At 37.0% G+C, this 18835-nt stretch overlaps 5 protein-coding genes across 10 annotated transcripts; 4 read left to right on the forward strand and 1 right to left on the reverse strand.

Annotated features, from left to right (window-relative positions):
- The first annotated feature begins 452 nt into the window (after nt 1-452).
- On the forward strand, nt 453-5977 carry LOC100114840 (transcription initiation factor TFIID subunit 2). 2 transcript variants are annotated; one of them, XM_016983088.3, is made up of 19 exons: nt 453-577; nt 825-879; nt 961-1124; nt 1207-1423; nt 1495-1733; nt 1820-2041; nt 2107-2320; nt 2392-2643; nt 2717-2925; nt 3013-3252; nt 3330-3579; nt 3659-3799; nt 3872-4062; nt 4137-4348; nt 4456-4675; nt 4744-4900; nt 4989-5150; nt 5229-5402; nt 5484-5977. In XM_016983088.3, exons 1-19 carry the CDS (start codon nt 534-536, stop codon nt 5802-5804), a joined length of 3684 nt encoding a protein of 1227 aa, XP_016838577.1. In that variant the 5' UTR covers nt 453-533; the 3' UTR covers nt 5805-5977. The 2 variants fall into 2 exon arrangements, with proteins under 2 accessions (XP_016838577.1, XP_016838576.1); XM_016983087.3 differs by having other exon boundaries at nt 454-577; nt 4986-5150.
- Nucleotides 5978-6571: 594 nt separating this feature from the next.
- Nucleotides 6572-9368, forward strand: LOC100678947 (transcription factor E2F4). Its single transcript, XM_003424837.5, has 6 exons — nt 6572-6833; nt 7295-7404; nt 7492-7762; nt 7841-8055; nt 8290-8444; nt 8525-9368. The coding sequence occupies exons 1-6, from the start codon at nt 6726-6728 to the stop codon at nt 8632-8634; spliced, it is 969 nt and encodes a 322-aa protein (XP_003424885.1). The 5' UTR covers nt 6572-6725; the 3' UTR covers nt 8635-9368.
- Nucleotides 9369-10652: 1284 nt separating this feature from the next.
- Nucleotides 10653-12898, forward strand: LOC103316503 (mpv17-like protein). 4 transcript variants are annotated; one of them, XM_008210405.3, is made up of 5 exons: nt 10678-10945; nt 11031-11161; nt 11484-11765; nt 11876-12007; nt 12081-12898. In XM_008210405.3, exons 3-5 carry the CDS (start codon nt 11508-11510, stop codon nt 12345-12347), a joined length of 657 nt encoding a protein of 218 aa, XP_008208627.1. In that variant the 5' UTR covers nt 10678-10945; nt 11031-11161; nt 11484-11507; the 3' UTR covers nt 12348-12898. The 4 variants fall into 4 exon arrangements, with proteins under 4 accessions (XP_008208620.1, XP_008208627.1, XP_032452284.1 ...); XM_032596393.1 differs by having other exon boundaries at nt 10685-10945; nt 11022-11161; XM_032596394.1 differs by having other exon boundaries at nt 10685-10945; nt 11031-11232.
- A 498-nt stretch (nt 12899-13396) lies between these two features.
- Nucleotides 13397-15652, forward strand: LOC100114969 (ubiquitin-associated protein 1). Its single transcript, XM_031924856.2, has 4 exons — nt 13397-13979; nt 14129-14449; nt 14533-14763; nt 14843-15652. The coding sequence occupies exons 1-4, from the start codon at nt 13791-13793 to the stop codon at nt 15290-15292; spliced, it is 1191 nt and encodes a 396-aa protein (XP_031780716.1). The 5' UTR covers nt 13397-13790; the 3' UTR covers nt 15293-15652.
- LOC100679396 (leucine-rich repeat-containing protein 40) lies at nt 15636-18778 on the reverse strand. Of its 2 annotated transcripts, XM_008210445.4 has the most exons (6): nt 18166-18778; nt 16903-17262; nt 16480-16825; nt 16181-16375; nt 15861-16118; nt 15636-15788 (listed from the first exon to the last, which is right to left on the reverse strand). In XM_008210445.4, exons 2-6 carry the CDS (start codon nt 17249-17251, stop codon nt 15719-15721), a joined length of 1218 nt encoding a protein of 405 aa, XP_008208667.1. In that variant the 5' UTR covers nt 17252-17262; nt 18166-18778; the 3' UTR covers nt 15636-15718. The 2 variants fall into 2 exon arrangements, with proteins under 2 accessions (XP_008208667.1, XP_016838277.1); XM_016982788.3 differs by lacking the exon at nt 18166-18778 and having other exon boundaries at nt 16903-18114.
- Between the last annotated feature and the right edge of the window lie 57 nt (nt 18779-18835).

Consider the following 18835-nt stretch of genomic DNA (forward strand, 5'->3'; position numbering starts at 1 on the left):
TGTATATGAGCGGCTGGGGTGGCGCTAGTATCGTTGAATTGCAAGATTTTATATTTTTGAAATAAACATTGTTTTAATTAGGTATAGGAATATAGGATGCTCAAAATAAAAGAATTAATATGCTTACTTATTAAGGGTAAACAATTTTTTTCTAACAAAGAAAGCCGGTAATCGTGTTTTTTTTACTTACTTAATGATACCTATAATCTATATCTTTTCAAAAATAAAGTTATGTCTTATTGCTTGTATTAATTTGTTAATCCAAGGACTATATGTGTATACAGCGAGTAACGAATAACGATCATGATCAATAACGCGCGAGTGTAAGTATTCCATAAGTATATCTGTAGTTCTAGTTTTGACCACCAAATCTGTCAAAATACTATATACCATATATATATGTGTGTGTGTGTGTGTGTGTATATATATATATATATATATATATATATATACATAATACATGCATTATTATGTTGCAGCCACCATTGAATATCTATGTTTCATTGGTGAAGTGTTAAATTATTGATGGAATCATGAAGAAAGAAAGAACGGCCGACAATAGTCGGCCATTTAAATTATAAGTATTCATTATATATCTCTTTTAATTATATATGGGCTTGAATATAGTATTAATTGAGTATTCTTGAAAAGAATAAGAACATTGAGGTTATGTTGTTTACTTCTGTGGTGTCTATTATTTTAAGTACAAACATGACTATAAACTTAAAAATATCTATTAATTTTCTTTGCTTTTGAAAATTTTATAAACATTTAGTGCAATTTCACGATAGTTCTTGAATTAATTTTGAAAATTATTTCTGCACAGCTCACCAAATTGTTAGCCTTACAGGCATTAGTTTTCAAAGGAAAAGTATTATTGTAAGTTAAACAAGTTATTATCCAAGATATTGTCTATTCAATAATTCAGATTTACAATTGAATTAATATTCGTTTGTGCAGGGCCTGGTGGAATTAACAATTGTTCCGCTAAGAGATACTTTGAGATTGATTCACTTGAATGCAAAACAATGCAGGATATACAAAGTTTGTTTAAACGACACATACGAAGTACCTTTTCAATATTTTGATCCATTTCTGGATATTTGTCAAGGAGATGACAAGCAGTACGTAGTGGTCCTGTTATTTTATATTCATTATATAAACAAATATATGTATGTCATGCTTTTTTTTCAATGTATTTTTTAGACGATGTCTGGAAGTCTTTTCAAATTTTCACCTGGCAGCAGCACAAAAAGTTGATCCTGATAATAATTCTGGTGAATTACTTATACAAATACCTCCTGATGCAGCTCATTTAGTAGAAGAAGGCAAACATCTTAGGATAGGAATAGAATTTTCATTGGAGCAACCTCAAGGAGGAGTTCATTTCGTAGTCCCAAATTGTCCAGGAACATTGGCAGAAGTAAGATACTTAATGTTAAAAGAGTAAAATATTTTGTGCATAGCTGGAAATTATTTCATGACATGTTTTAGAAAGGGGCCCACATGTACACATACAGTTATGAAAACTCGTCTAGATTATGGTTTCCTTGCATTGATAGTTTTGCAGAACCATGTACATGGAAATTGGAGTTTACTGTTGACGAAGCAATGACTGCTGTTTCATGCGGTGATCTAGTTGAAATAGTTTACACGCCAGATATGAGAAAGAAGACTTTTCATTATGCTTTAAATGTACCAGCTTGTGCTCCCAATATTGCTCTTGCAGTAGGGTAATTATGTATCCAGTTGCACTTGATAATTTGATAAAATAATTCAGAAATTACAGTAATTATTAATTTTGTTCAACAAATTTTAGGCCATTTGAAATTTTTGTTGATCCTTACATGCATGAAGTTACACATTTTTGTTTGCCGCAACTTCTTCCTTCACTAAAAGTTTCTGCAAAATACATGCACGAAGCATTTGAATTTTATGAAGAAACATTAGCAAATAGATATCCGTATTCTTGTTACAAGCAAGTTTTTGTTGATGAAATTGATGAGGATATCAATGCATATGCAACAATGAGTATTTTAAAGTATGTCCATAAAAACCTTATAAATGATTTCCTTTGATAACTGAAGGTAAACAATATTTTTGCAGCACAAACCTGTTACATTCACCTGCTATTATTGACCAAGTATACATAACTAAAAAAGCTATGGCACAAGCAGTAGCAGAACAATTTTTTGGATGTTTTATCTCGATGCAAAATTGGTCAGACACATGGCTGCCAAAGGGGATTTCCACTTACTTAACTGGTTTATATGCAAAAAAATGTTTTGGAAATAATGAATATCGTGAATGGGTTCAATCGGTATGTAAATGATGGATGTACGATAAAAATATTGCAGATTAATCAGTAATTCATTACATTCATTTTTACAGGATTTAAAAGAAGTTGTTAAGTACGAAGAAAAGTTTGGTGGTATAATACTTGATCCGTCGCAACCTCCAGCTCCATTGCCAGTAGCAGCCAATACACCAGCACCTGCTCCACCAACCCCTGATCCTGGATTCTACTTTCCTATAAAAAATTTACATACCATGTCACCCAAGTATATAGAAGTTCTCCGCAAGAAAGCTCATTTGGTGATTCGGATGTTGGAACATAGAATTGGGCAAGAACTTCTTTTGCAGGTGAATTTTTTTACTTAGGCATTTATAGCATAAGATTTACAATATTTTACATCACTTTATTTTATTTTCTTAGGTTTTCAATAAGCAGCTATCGTTGGCTACAAATGCAGCACAACAAAAAATTGATTCTGGTTTATGGTCTCACATGTTAATTAGTACAAACGTATTTACAAAAGCTATTTTTACTGTTACTGGTAAAGATATGGCAGTATTTATAGATCAGTGGGTGAGAACTGGAGGTCATGCAAAATTCACTTTAAGTTTTAAATTTAATAGAAAAAGGTTTGTCGTAGATATCTATATAATTTTTTGTATCTTATCTAGTTTACTTGTATGAATGCTACAATAAAATTCATGTTTTGCATATAGAAACACTGTTGAACTTGAAATTCGGCAAGATAAAACACACGAGAGAGGAATCAGAAAATATGTTGGCCCTTTATTAGTCAATATACAAGAGCTTGATGGTACATTCAAGCATACTTTACAAATAGAAGGAACGGTTGCAAAAGCAGACATAACGTGTCACAGTAAAAGTAGAAGGAATAAAAAGAAAAAAATTCCATTGTGTACAGGAGAAGAAGTAGATATGGATCTTTCAGCAATGGAGTAATTATGGTTTTAACCAACAATAACTACTTTTCATTTATAATATTAAATCATTGATTAAAAAAATATTTTTACAGCGATTCTCCAGTTTTATGGATAAGATTGGACCCTGATATGACACTAATGAGAGCTGCCCAGATTGAGCAGCCAGATTATCAATGGCAGTACCAGTTGAGACACGAAAGAGATGTCACAGCTCAGATGGAAGCTATCGATGCTTTGCAAAATCATGCAACTCCGGCTACAAGATTGGCACTTACAGACACAATAGAGAATGAACATTGTTATTACAAAGTTCGATTAAGAGCTGCTCATTGTTTAACTAAGGTAAATATTCCAGTTTTGAATACTTTAATTGGTTATACTTTTTTATACTTTTCGTTAAGACGTGTATACTTCTATATAGGTTGCTAATGCAATGGTAGCAACATGGGCTGGTCCTCCTGCTATGCTTGCCATTTTCAGGAAACTATTTGGTTCTGCATCCTGCAGGAGAATCATCAAACAAAATAACTTTACCAATTTTCAACATTATTTTCTTCAAAAAGTAAATAATTTAGTTAAAATAGTCTTTCAAATGAGTTTCAAATAATAAATTGATATATAATTCGCTTTCTAGACAATTCCAGTAGCCATGGCTGGCTTGCGAAATGCTCATGGAATTTGTCCCCCAGAAGTTCTCTCTTTTCTCATGGACTTATTCAAGTACAATGATAATAGTAAGAATAGGTACTCGGATAATTATTATAGAGCTGCTCTCATTGAAGCACTAGGTGCGACTGTCACGCCGGTGATTAGCATTCAACATGGGTAAAAATATTAGTTATACCCAGTTTTTATTTTTCCCTTAAATTATATCTCATTAAATAATGCTTTTTAAACAGGGCTGCAATCACTGCTGAGTCTTTATCAGCAGATACAAAAGCAATTTTAGAAGAAGTGACAAGGCATTTAAACTTAGAAAAATTGCTTCCATGTTACAAGTATACAGTATCAGTTGCTTGTTTAAAAGTAATTCGAATATTACAAAAGTTTGGTCACCTTCCAAGCACTCCTCTCATATTTAGAGAATATGCAGCTTATGGCCAGTTCATTGGTAATACCAGTCATGCTTTATTTTGTATTCAAATATAATAAGTAATGAATCTAATAACATTTTGTATCACTACTACCGTAATGTACTATTTTGTGAATTTAATTTAGATGTCAGAATAGCTGCTTTGACAGCCTTGGTAGATTTTACAAAAGTGGATGGCAAATGGGAGGATTTGGAGTTCTTATTGGATATGGCTGAAAATGATCCTCATCCAGGAATTCGTCATAAGCTAGTTAGATTAATGGTTGAAAATCCTCCATTTGAAAGAGCTCACAAACACAGACTAGATAAGCCAGAGCTAGTTAATCGCATATGGAACCTGATCAAGTCTGTTTTAACATTATTCGTACTATTTAAAAAAAAGTATACACTAACATTTCTACTAACTATTTCAGCTGTATGCTTTCTCATGATCCCAAACTTCGTTGTGATTTGGTAGACTTGTACTACACTCTATATGGATCGAAAACACCATTATGCCTTCCTATTCCAGAATTAGCTATGTTGACAAAACCGAAAAAAGTAGGATCAGCAGCTAGTCCAGAGAAAGAAGTAAGTAATCATAAATATTTTGACACGCGAGAAAAAGTGTTACAAAACATATGTTGTATGATTGACGATCCTTTCATTTTTTCAGCAGGCTTTGCCGCCGATACCCCATCTGAAATCCGAGCCTATGAACCAAGTACAAGTTGAAAATAATGTTTGTATCAAAAGAAAAACTTCTCCAGAAAAAGAGATAGTCGGAGTCTCAACAGCCTCAGCACATCATGGTCCCGAAGTAAAACGTCCAAAACCAATAGTAAGTCACTGAATTTCTAATAAAATTCTGTTTCTTCTTTTTGCGAATCATATTTTATTAGCAAATAATGTTTAATAGGATGATCAGAATACAAGTAGTACGACAGAAGGCAAAACCAAGTCTGAGTACTATAGTGATAATTCAGCATCCCTCCCTGGCATAATGGGTACCAGGGGTCCAGTTGGCTTTGAGCCTGGAATGTTTAAAAAGGAAACGGATGAAACCAAAGTAAAAGGAGAATCAACTAATAAGGTATCATGATAAATCCATCGAATTTCGATTGAATATATTCACTTGGAATATTAAAGAAATGTAATTATATTTTTTTGATAGGCTAAGAAGAAGAAGAAGGACAAAAAACATAAGAAACATAAGCATAAGCACAAACACAAAGTAGACAAAGAAAAAAAGGACAAAGAAAAAAATAAGGACAAAGACAAAAACAAAGATAAGGATAAAGAAAAGGATAAGGGCAAAGAAAAAGACAAAGACAAAGACAAAGATAAAGACAAAGAAAAAGATGAAGAAAAAGACAAGAGCATCAAAGAAAGTGATCAATCAGGGCTAAAGATAAAAGAAGAAACCTTGAGCTCAGGTAGCTCAAGTCCTAGCCCAGATGCATCAACAGCAACGAGTGAATTTACTTTTCCTTAAAATGTATGATAGTGCAATTTCTACTTTGAATCACGTCTATATTTATATCTGTAAATTTAATGATTTTTGTAAAACTACTCTATAGTCCTCTGTATATAAAAGTTTTATACAAGCACTGAACATCTAATTTTAAGTTTGTATCGTGTAAATAAAAGTGACGAGTAATAAACAACTTTATTTTCTCCAATAAGTACTAGCGAAATTTCAAACGTATGATATAAAGGCGAAACCTATATCGTACTTTTTCAAAATTCACCAGTATCATTGACCCGGAGGTCTTGGCATTGGTCCCAAGAAACCGCGTCGTCTGCGCTGTTTTTCGATTCCCAAGTCTGGAGAAGTTGAAAAATCAAGCGAGTTTTTTCGCCAAGCCGCACTTGATTATTTCATAATTTATTTCATGATTTATTTCGGTCAATTTTCAAACGGCCAGACGCCCGCTTTTTTTAATCGTCTGACGGTAACAAACAATCCTCTATACCGTCTCGGAAAAGTTTTAATTCCGAAAAAATTGTTAAATCAGCATCTATGTCAACAAATTTGCTAAAAAATGTAGGTAAGTGTTTGCAGTCCAGTTACAAGCGTTGATAAAATAGGGACGGTTATATCATATATGCGATGATGAGCATGAGAAATTACGGCCCCGACCCGACTGGTATATGGGATGGGGCCCCGAACCGCGACTCGCGAGCCCGCCAAAAGAGATCGTGTGTGTGTGTGTGTGTGTATATATATATATAAAGCTGACCCAACGGCGGGGCAGGTGGCGCTGCGATCATCCCCACAGTACTGATGGCGTATTGGCGTTCGCTGGCTGTTGCGGCAATTTCGAAGCTGAGGCGGCGGCGGTGAGCTGCCTGGCTGTTGTGGCACGAAACTGCGAAGCATTTTGAAAATTTTGACAACGGCGGCCCCGAGAGGATGGCGGACAACCAGCAGAGCAGATACGAGAAGTCTCTCGGACTGCTGACCACGCGCTTTGTTACCCTTCTGCAGAAGGCCAAGGACGGCGTGCTCGATTTGAAAGTGGTAAGAGCTGGCGCGGCCAGGCATCGGGAAGACGCGTTTAACCTCGAGAATTGAACGACGGCCACGAGAGCTAGGTTAACTTTTTTGCGCTCGCAGCCGCTACCGCACGCCATGTTGTGACCTGGCTTGCGGGAATTTTGAAAAAAAGCCACCGCTCATGCGGATCCTGCCCCGGAGTTGCCTGGATCTTTAGGGAAGCGGCTAAAAGGTTAAATACCGTAAATTCGAGGACCGAGCTCGAACTTTTTCCCGCGGTCCTTGAGAGCTGCATTGCATGTTTGCACACTGTTTTTGTCCGCCGATTAATACATATATATATATATATATATATACTTACATAACCTCGACCCAGTCAACAAGTTGGCTTGGAGCTGCTGCTCTCTATTTTATCTCGTTTTCGATTTTTACCGCTACCTTTGCTTTGGTTAGCCCTACTCCAAGTTCACCCTTTGTCTTTGCAGGCAGCAGACCTTCTGGAGGTCCGGCAGAAGAGAAGGATATACGATATTACAAATGTACTCGAAGGCATTGGGCTCATTGAGAAGAAGAGCAAAAATAGTATTCAGTGGAAGTAAGACACTTGCTGTAGCTTTTGTTTTTTTTTTTTTTTCATTAAAGTGCATGATCACTAATTGTCCTGCTTGTTTTGTTTGCACAGAGGTGCAGGGCCTGGATGTAACTCACAAGAGGTTGGCGATAAGTTGACCGACTTGAAGGATGAACTAAGGCGACTAGAGGAACATGAACAAATGCTTGATACGCACACACAGTGGGTCAAGCAAAGTATCAAAAATGTTGAGTGTGACTCGCACAATAGAAGATACGCTTATATAAAATATGAAGACCTCAAAGAGATATTCCAAGATGAATTTATCTTGGCGGTTCAAGCCCCGACAGATACACAACTTAAAGTGCCAAAAATTGAAAATGTAAGTCATTCATCTCCTTGGAATTTACTTAAGTGTAAAAATATTATTCTATTTAATTTTAACGTATCCAAATTACAGATGTCAGAGGATAGTAATGATAATGAAATAAATTATGAAATGCATTTAAAGAGTACAACTGGTGAAATTTCTGTATATATTATTCAACCGGAGTTGGCAGAATCTTATGACAACAGTTGTTTGAAACTGAGGTTGCAGCCTGAACCCACAAAAAGAGAACAAGATCTGGTGGAAGAAAAGAAAGAACAAGTCAAACCAAAGAAGAAAGTTGGAAGGTATTTATCTTGGTGCTTTTTATTCTTTATACAATACAATGCTCTTATCGCCTTGGAAGTAGCAAGTTCATACTTCTGACCTGCACAGAGCAAAGATTAAATGATACTGTTCGGGGATTAGCCTTTGCAAAATAAGAATTGCTAATTTGGAACATATCAAATATTTGCATTATATACAATTCAGATTTAAATATTATATATTCGTAGAATATTTATGAATTTTACTTTTGTCAGGCCACCGAAAAATCCTAAAGTTGATCACGTAGCTTCTGAGGATGAAGAAGAGGAAGATCAAGATATATTAGAAGCAAAAATAGTTCTCCGAGATGTTGATGTGACAGGTTATACACTTCGAAATTTGGACTTTATTGACGAAATTTATGCAGGCAGTAAGTATCTTTTTGTATTGCACGTCTGGAAAAGCTTGGTAATATTTCAAAATTATTCATAAATAATATTAAATTTTCAGTATGCGGGCCATTAGTAAGGTTAAGCCCGCCACCTGAAGAGAAGGATTACCAATTCAACCTCAGTGACAGTGAAGGCCTTTGCGATCTTTTTGACATCGCAGCACAATGAGTTTGACTTATTTTAGTTTTTTTTTTATTGATTCGACATATATATCCGGCTTATGTCAGTTAAGTTTGTGATCAATTAAGTCTTGTTATCGTTATTCAAGGCTGATGTATATAATTTTAAAAGATTAATTATCGCGGCTAAAGTCGGTGTCAATAAGATAGTTTTGATATTGGTTTAGGAAGAACAGCAGTTCTGGTGAACGACGTCTCATGAGTTTTGGCATTCAAGTCACATTTGCTGCACTCATAGACTTTATTCACTAAAAAAAATCTCTTTACAATTTGCTCAGATCAGTGGTCGAGTACGTCGTTTAAAATGAACAAGTGACGTGGTGTCTGTGAAACTCGCGTTCTTGATATAATAACGCAGTATTTACTATTTAACATTTTTATTTAGCCTTGTACATATAGTGAATGTTAGCAAGCGTTATTTTATAAAAGAAGTAAAGAAGCATCCAAACAATCTTACGCTGTCAAATCTTCGATTTTAAATTTACATATTTGAAATTTTAAAGCGACGAAGTGATCAAAACAAATCAAGTTGACGATGCAAATGTCACTGCATATGAAGTAACGCCTGTAATAAAACTTGTTATAGGTATTGTTATATTATAGTATTTGTGAATATTTTTCTCGCAAGCATTATTAAATTTACACGAAATGTAAGGATTCCATGCAAGTAATATATTTTCGTTGATACAACGAATTTCAAAATAAATCATTTGGTATAAATCACGTTTGAAACATTTATTCAAATTATGGTATTGAACAAAAATCGGCCAATTTACTATTTTGATCTATTCGCATGAATTTTTAACGCTTTGATTTGATATCAGTATTAAACGTTAGAACCATTAGAAATTATAATTTTTAACTTATTTTATTTTCTGTTTTTTTTTTATTTATAGGATTGTGCCAATAGTTTAAAAAATTTGTTCATTTTGTCTGAAAAACTTGTCACTCGCCTTTCTTTATCTAAAAAGGGTAAAGAATGGGGGTTGGGTTGGGCTCTTGAGTCGTCTCCCAGCTGAACAATAAACAAAATAATAGTAATATATTCGGTAAAAATTACTTTCTTGCTAAATGAACAATACTTTTTGACGCGGAAATGTTTTTGCATAGCCAAGTCAGACTGAAGGAATGTATTCTTTGAATTCCTGAATTGACAAACACCAGACCGCGCTCATTTTGTCTTTAAATGACATTCCAGAACAAAAACAAATCATACCAGATGAATATATATATATAGCAACCAAGCAATTGGTCAGGCGAACGAGAGGACGTTTATCAAGTTAACTTTATGCCATAGCAGAATCGGCGGAGTACACTATCATCAATATAATTTCAAGGATTTTTTAGGTCATAATTTTTTAATTTGATTTTCGGTTAAATAGAGCAACATATAGCATGATCGACGCGATAGCGATTGTAGTAAATCGTAGTATCGCACGGATATAAGGCATCGCCTTATAATTATATTCAAGTTGTATCGTTCCGACTGGAGCGAGACATGGTCCACGCGATTAACGCTACTTCAAATTACTTCTCCGACGCAGACAAATCGGCCGAAAAATTTCATCGTACCAGACTTGCTTATCAATAAAGTACTGCCAATTACGAACCCTGTATAACGGGCTTAACGCGCAATGACGATTCGGATTGCGTCTGCTCCGAAACTTCTCCTACCAAAGCATAATTACATACTTAACACGCGCAAATGGCAATTCATAAAGCAGCCGCAAATCGCGCGCGCGCGTCTGACGTATATTTATACGCAAATATATAATATCGAGGGGGGCTGAAAAGAGATGCAGGTAGATAGAAAAAGAAGCTCTCCGTCGCAGAATACAGCTTGCATAACTTGGGAGCAAAAGTCAAAAAGCCGAGAGCAGCGAAACCGCCAAGCTGACTAGCTACTCGGCCCAAGGCCAGATAAGAATGGATCGACCAGAGCGTCGTTAGGTAGGGATATACACGCGCACGCTCGAAAGCGGGGTGGGCGGGGGGGGGGGGGGGAAGTATTAGCAGAGTAGACTGTAGAGAGAAAGAGAGAGAGAGAGAGAGAGTAGCGGTGTAGCGGATCAGGAACTTTTCGTCACGCGCTAGCGCGAGCGTCGCGAGGTATAGATTGTATACCTCGCTCTAGCGTCGCGGATACATTTGCCAATAATGCGTGAGTTTCGTACAGCCGACTGACCGATCGCCAGCTTGCAGCGGACGCACGCGAGTTTCGAACGTCCCGCGACACGACTGTCTTCCTAATCCTCCCTCGCCTGCATCGCTGTCCACGCTCAGATTCATCAGCTGACAAGGTATGCCTGTGTCTGTCTTTCTCGCTCTTCATGCAACGGCTCCACGCGGACTCATTATTATTAATGAAATGTCGAGCTGACGCAGATTCACGTCGCGAATGTTACGTCACGCTGCTGTTGCTGCTCGGCCGACAGACCCACCGCTCGTCTCCCATCGTCTCTTCTCCGAAAATGATCGCGAATCTTCTGCAGTTCTAGTTGTCTCGCTAGTGTTGGGTGAGTACCTAAACATGATCGCACGACAGTATACGGGAAAGAGCTGTCACTTGCCCTGACGACGAGCGAGCGTATGTACACATACATGTAGCACCGACCATTCGCGCTTTCAAAAAATTCGTCTGCTATAGCACTCGCGCGCGCTCTATGCCTATATATATATATATATATATATATATTAGACTCCTGTATAGGCATAGGTACCTATATCGCTCTTCGAGTTTTTACACGCCGCTGCTCCGACAATCACAATCGTGATGACTGCATAATCGTAGCGAATATTATCAGAGTGTAATGGGTTCGCGCACTTTTACGTTTTCAGAGCTTCGAATTCCAAACTTCCAAGATGAGGGTCATCCTGGTCAAGTTTCGAGAAGTTACGAAAAAGTATCCGGTGGTGCGGGGCATGGCTTCGTACACCGTCATCTGGCCCGTGGCTAGTCTCATTCAGCAGAAGATCACAGGAAAGGAGCACCTCGACTACATGCAGGCGATGAGGTTCAGCATCTACGGCGGTTTCTTCGTGGCTCCAACCCTCTACTGTTGGCTGAAATGTGCATCGCACTTCTGGCCCAAGTCTGATCTCAAATCAGCGATCACCAAGGTGTGTGCATTGCCTATTGCTTGGGAATTTATTGGTATCGAGTCTGGGTATAGCGACCACCAGATTCTTGAAACGAGTGATGAAATATTTCCTGTTTTGTAATCATACAGGCTCTCGTTGAACAAGTGACTTATGGACCCAGTGCGATGTGCTGTTTCTTCTTCGGTATCAATCTCTTGGAGCTTAAACCCATTTCAGTCTGTCTGAATGAAGTCAAAGAAAAATTCTGGCCAACGTACAAGGTTGGTGGTCTGATGTCATTTGGTTTGTAAATATTTTTGTGGAAAACTAAATAACATTTTCCTTCGACAACAGGTTGCGGTGTGCGTGTGGCCAATTCTTCAGACTGTCAACTTTCTTGTCATACCTGAAAAGAATCGAGTAGTATACGTTAGTGTATGTAGTCTTATGTGGACCTCGTTCCTTGCCTACATGAAATCTCTGGAATCTAGGCGGAATCTAGAAATATCCAGTGACAAGAGTGACCCAAAAGAACAAATAATAGGACATAGCATAAATGCAAAGCAAAGTGCATTGGAAGAAGTAGAAAAGTCCAGCACGTGGACGTCAGCTCTACGATGATGTTACGTTTTTTATTTAAATGGGATTCCGACTAGCTTAATTTATATTTTTACAAAATTGTTATTCTAGGTAACTAAATTGATTTATATTTTGTTACGTACTGTAATTATTACGAGTGACGCGACGTCTAGGCAAAAAGTTACTTACTAGAGGAACTTAGGTAACTTGTGTACATCACTGTTATTGATTAATGTTAATCAAAAACTTAGAAAAATTGTGACCACTTTTTGCAAGACAAAAAGAGGTTTGAAAGTATTTGAACAGAGTCTATTTCAAACTCTGACTGTAAATATATAAATAATTTTGTTGACTTGAAATTAGACATAGCATGGCAGGTTTATTAAAATAAATCTGCTCCAAGGTGTTTCACACCCAAAATCTATTTTGATTATTTTATCCAATGACAATACTACATAAATAAACAGGAATTTGAAAAAAAATATAATTTTATTAAAATGTGCCATAGGAGCGGTAAAAATTGCGTGCTCCAAAATGAAAAAAGGATAAAGGAAAGCATTAAAATGGAACAATAAAAGATATGGCTGACTTTATCTGGATTGTATTACTTATTTACCTATCCTTGGTGCTTATATCAGCTTAAACATGCAAATTATTTGTTGAGTAAAAATAGACGTTATCAATGCAAGTATCCATATGGAATTTTTTTAACTTATTTATACATTATATTGTCGCTCAAGTGACAATCGATATTGTCTTGAAAGAACTAAAATTGACAAGTTTTGTCACATCACAAATGTATGAATAGCATTATTTAGGATTTTTAAAATAAATTTATAACAATTTTAAAATTCTCAATCGATTTCTCAGTCACTTGTAGCGCAATATATACACGGTATGATTACGCACTTACGTAGCGAATAATAATAAACAATAGCCAGAGAGAAAGTATGCGTACTCGGCGAGTGTTGTCATTCGTAATTTTTCCATTCGTCGCGGCCCCGAAAAATCAGCGTAAGTATATATATAGTATCACGTGCTGCGCAGAAGGCGCTTTTTTGAGTCATTATATATCTATATATTCTATACCGTCGTCAGTATGTCCGCGAGCCAGCGAGCCTGCAGTAGTGCAGTATAGGCTCAAAGATGGCCACGTATAGTTGAATTGATGATGATCTGTCAAATATCAGCAGGAAATCGAGTGGCTTGGTTCGCGAATAATAAAAAATCGTAGAGGCAGTGTCGCGAAATGCAGCCGTGATCCAAGTGTGCTTTCAGTCGTCCGACGCCGCTGGACGATTAGACTGTGATCGTCCTCGCGGGCGACGAAGGTTACGCGACGAGACGATAAGGTTATTTACTCCCTCGCTGTTTGTGTTGTTCGATGTGTTGCTTGCCGTTTTTCGCCTGCTCACTAGGCGGAACGATTATTCCCGAGATATTCGCTTCGCGCACCGAGTTGTCGTTGGCTCCTGCTGCAGGATCATGTCGCGGGCATCGAACAGTACGCAGTGCGAGCCCGTCGCCACGTACATGGACGGGGTGCAGGTGAAAATAGCCGAGGCCTACAAGCCACCCCCGAAAGTCCTGCCGCCAGCAGCTTTCTACAACAAGCTCCCCGATGTCTCCAAGTGCAGCTACGACTTCAGCTTGGAGAAGAGCGTGCTCGAGAAGGTGGGTCTTCTATATATGAGATTTGATGAGTCAGCTGTAAAATTTTAGCATCTCGTTTGTTCTTGAATATTTTTTCTTCCGGTTTACAATATGTTGCCCAATATTCACAATTGCTTATCTATTGACATTTGCAAATGTGTAATCCTCAGATGAAAGAGTGGCGAAAAGTTCGGCTTTCTTATTCTGAAGCTAGACATGTCAGACTTGAGGAAAAACGCAAGAGGGAAGCTGAAAAGTCACCTGCCCCCTCATCTCCGAGTCCTGATACAGCGACACTTCCTGTCAAGGTGGCTCCAGCTCCTGAAGCAACAATATTGACACCTCAGCCATTGTCCTTCCCAGCTAATGGCGTCCAGAATCATGTGAAACTCAATGGTCTTGATGATTACTCCTATTTCGATAACGATACAAGTAGTCCTTTTGATAACATGGAGTTAAAGACTATTAACGAGATGGAAGAGTTAGCACAGGTATGAATTTGAGCGTTTCAACTCTTGATCATTCTCTTATTTTATATGCTATCTAAGCTTACACAAGTTTCTTGTCAATACAGGTACTACAAGCTACTACATCGCAATGGGCACCTCCTAGTTCAAATCTTGAAGGTATGATGAATGATTTGGCAATGGAACAAAATGTAGATAAAGTTCAAGAAGAAGAAAAGGTAAATGAATATAAGGAAAATGAGGAGCCTGTTCCAAATAAACACATAGATGCTAGGCAACGTATGGTCTCTTTAATTGTTCAAGAACTGCAAAAAGAATTAGAACGACCTAATAACGAGGTACTTAACTTACCTTCTTGATAACCCTTAAAAGATTCAATTGCAAAAGTATTATAATCTATAAAAATGATGATTTTAGAACCGACAGCCTTGGCCTGATCTGGAAAGTCCTGTTACAGAAACAAGTCCAGAGACTTGTACAGAAAATTCTTCTACAGTCAATAAAAAAGAGCTAGCAAGGATTCTAGCAGATTTATCTTCTGAAGATCAAGAACTGGCAAAACGTTTAAGTGATATGGGATTTCCTTTGTCCAGAGTAACACGTGCGATTCGCGATTTGGAAGGACAAGATAATAAAAAAATTGTAGAATATTTGTTAGCCATTCAGTCCCTTGAGGATTTTGGAATGTCAGAGGAAGCTGCTGTAAAGGCTTTAGCATTAACCCAGTACGATCAAGATAAAGCCAAAGTGTATTATGAAAGTTTGTGTACTCTTAGAGGCTTGGGCTTTCCCGAAGACAAAGCATCTATGGCATTGTTGAAATGCAACATTGATCAAGACAGTGCTCTTGATTTATTAACTGCTTAATTCTACGCTGTTGCAATGAACTGTAAATAAGTGTTTATCGAGTTGCAGGCTCGATACTAATCAGATTTTATTAAAATGTTGTGACGTAACTGTTTGCTGATTAGTAATTAGTTGCAAAATTGCGCAAAATCACTTTTATACTTGTAAAATACTTTCTTGATCATTTTTGTATGAATGCGAGGTAATTAAATTTTTTCAACGAGCGCAAGACAACTCTGGCTCATATTTAAAATTTTATAATGTGGAGTGCAAGCTGTACTTGAGTTGCTTAGAAACGTTGCATTTATGCATAATTGAAACACTCGTGTAAATAATAAATTTGATTACTCATAACTAAAAGAAATAGAGTCAATAGTAAAATAAGACTTTTATTTTAATATACTAATAAAAAAATATACAAATTATTTAATTTAGCACGTTAGAACGTTATCGATGTATCGCATACATCTCGTGACTTTCCGTAAAATTCGAAGACTTAACAAAATCTGCAGTACATCTGAGCAAAAATTTTTTAGAATGAACACAAGTTTGAATAGAATTGAGATCAAAAGATGAACTAAAATGTTACCTATGACTGCAGAGTATCACAATAGTTGGAATTCCAAAAGCATTGCGTTCAACCCCAAAAAGGACCCATGCTTCCGTGAAAATAGGTTCATTGCAGAAATTATTCACGCATATGCTGATTGGTCCATTCAGCATTAAATTGTATGGTATGAAAGATCTTGGGCACTCATTCATGTCAAATTCTGATTTTTCTAGAACTGAACTTCGTTTGACATCAACACAGGGTGAATCAAAATTAATGTTTAGAGTGTGGTCGAATCTGTAAAAATAATACAAAATTAATTGAATCTCCATAAATGAAAAGACAAAACAAATCTTTACCTTGAAAGATAAACTTTTCTAAGCGACATTTCCCACAGTGAAATCGCTTTATTCTCGTGAAGACTGTGAACAGTGAGTAATTGTCTCGGTAATTCTATCACGATTTGCTTGTGTTCTCCGTGATTATTTTCTGACACCACTAATAATTTAATGTTTATCGAGCGATCGCTCTTTTTGCTTTTCGATCTAAAGCAGCTAAAAAACGAAAATTTATGTAAATGCATAAATTTTACCAAAAAAAAATATATATATATATATATATATATATATATATATATATCGACGAGAATAAAAATTACCCATATGCTATTGCATTTCCAGATTCTTGACTCAGTGGATGTTGAACTTTCGATAGTAGTTGACGTAAAAGTGGTAGGGACAAATAATTCAAGTATGGATTTGAATCAAATCTTATGCAGGGAGCAGATAGAAATCCATTTGGAGGTAAATAACTCAATCTATTGGAGCACACTGAGATCATTGATAGGGAGGTTGATAGTGTCAATCTATTTGGAATTTCTTCCAAAATATTATTATCAACAAATAATTCTTCGAGATTTGGCAGTGAACCAAGCCACTCTGGAAGGGCAACCATTTGATTTCCAGACAAACACAAACAAGACAGATTGTCCAATTCACTCATGGCTGATGAAAAGAAAATATAAGAAAATTATTAGGAAAATGAATTAATAATATTGAGATCAAATTTTTTGTCTACTTACACGATGGGAGGGCTGTTATAAAATTTTGATTCAGCAGCAACGATTGCAAGCTCTTCAAATACCCTATGCAACTAGGAAGCTCTTTCAGTTTGTTAGCACTAAGATCTAGTACAGTCAGCTTATCCATGTATCCCAATGAGATGGGCAGGTGTTCTATGTTATTTCCGTATAGATATAAATTCGTCACGTTTGAAAAATCGGAAACCCAACAGGGCAGGCTCTTCAATTCGTTCCACTTCAAGTAGATCTCCTGCACGTGACTGCCTACGTCTCTAACTGCCTCTGGAATTTCGGTTAGTCCTCTGTAGTTCCAGTGGAGGATGACCTTCTCTTTTACCTCGTTCACCATGTCTACGAGATCTGAATTCATTTTGTCGGATAAAGTCATGCACAGGTGCTTATTCCCGCGTTATATATTCGTCGAGTGCAAGCAGAATGCGATCGGGCTGTCTTTTTTGGTACTTGGTCTTTTTAACGTACAATGTTTTGGCATTGACTTGAAATAGCTTTGACCCACTGACAGTATTAATAACTCGAATGCCGGGATTATTTATTCTGTGTGTACTTAGCTAGATTTCCGATTGAACATAAGAATCTTCCTCCAAAACGTTCACATTTCCTCCTCTCATTTTCAAAACTGGACGTGCACTTTTCTTACGAAACCTGCGTATTTATGTAATATGACCGTCGAAATAATTTGCGCGAAACATCTCGAAAAGTTGATGCAAGCCGCGACGTCCTGCACTCATGTCTGGCTAGAAAATTGACATTGAGAGCGCGGAACAGGCGATAATTTAATAAGACTCGGTTAATCCGAGAGATCGTATCCATACATACTACATATATATATATATATACTTGTGCAATGGAGAGAAGTGCAGACCGAAGAAAGTTTACCGCAGCCGAAAAACACGCAGGGCAATAAGTTTTATTTATAAAATCGCGAAGTTCGGATTAGCGCGCGTTGGCTCATATGTGCAGAGCTTTCAAGTGCAAGCTCACGACTGGACTGTAGATCAATGAAATTCAAGGTTACCAGTGCACTTTCGGTTTCAAATAACATCGACGAGCGACGAGCTTGCGACTACTCTAGTCAGAAGCGTCAAGCTCGTGCTTTTTCCCGGACTATTTATTACCGACTTGCGCATTCTGCTTGATATTCCTGCGAACAAAATATCTCCAACGACCGCAAGTTACTTTGCTCGTTCATCTCAAGACTCTATTTTACGTGTATGTTATGTTAAGAATTGTAGCTTTCCTCACCTCTTTGACTTGGGAATTTTGAATTCACAAGCTCGAGCGTTGCTTTGGGATAAAAGCGCTTCAACGGAAATTGTTTATTACGCAGCTCATTATTTCAGCGTTTAACCTAGCGGATAAACGCTAGTAGATTGTCTTATTGCAAATCGATCATTACGATGACAAGAAGAATCGATTGAAAAATATTATCTCAACGTACAAAGCTCCGATGCCGGATGAAGAATCGGACGATTAATGCACATAATGCGCAGACGTGACCGAAAATCTGTTCGCCGATGCAGATGTGCGGTGAAGCCGTGAAGGTCACGGGCATACACTCTCCTATACTATATTTTCTCACATGCCTGCAGCAGTTCGTTCCACGTTCCTTGTACTTAACACCGGCACTTTCGCCGGTTCGTTACTGGATACTTGTGCGTTGACTGAAGTCGAGCTACCCAATTCTTATAGCGTTACTATTAAATGATACCTCGAAAGAAACGAAATAAATAAAGAAATATCAACTGTACGAGATTAAATGTCCTCGTTCACCTTTTAAGCATGTAATATTTACATACATGTGGTTGAACAATTAAAATTTTAACTTGTATATAATATCAAATAAAAGCTTTGTAAAGTAAAGTTTGTTTTGGTTTTCTAGTTTGAACGGCAGAGGGTAAATAAAAGAGTTTGA

The sequence above is a fragment of the Nasonia vitripennis genome, chromosome 2 (assembly GCF_009193385.2).
Source record: "Nasonia vitripennis strain AsymCx chromosome 2, Nvit_psr_1.1, whole genome shotgun sequence".
Taxonomy (NCBI): Eukaryota; Metazoa; Arthropoda; class Insecta; order Hymenoptera; family Pteromalidae; genus Nasonia; species Nasonia vitripennis.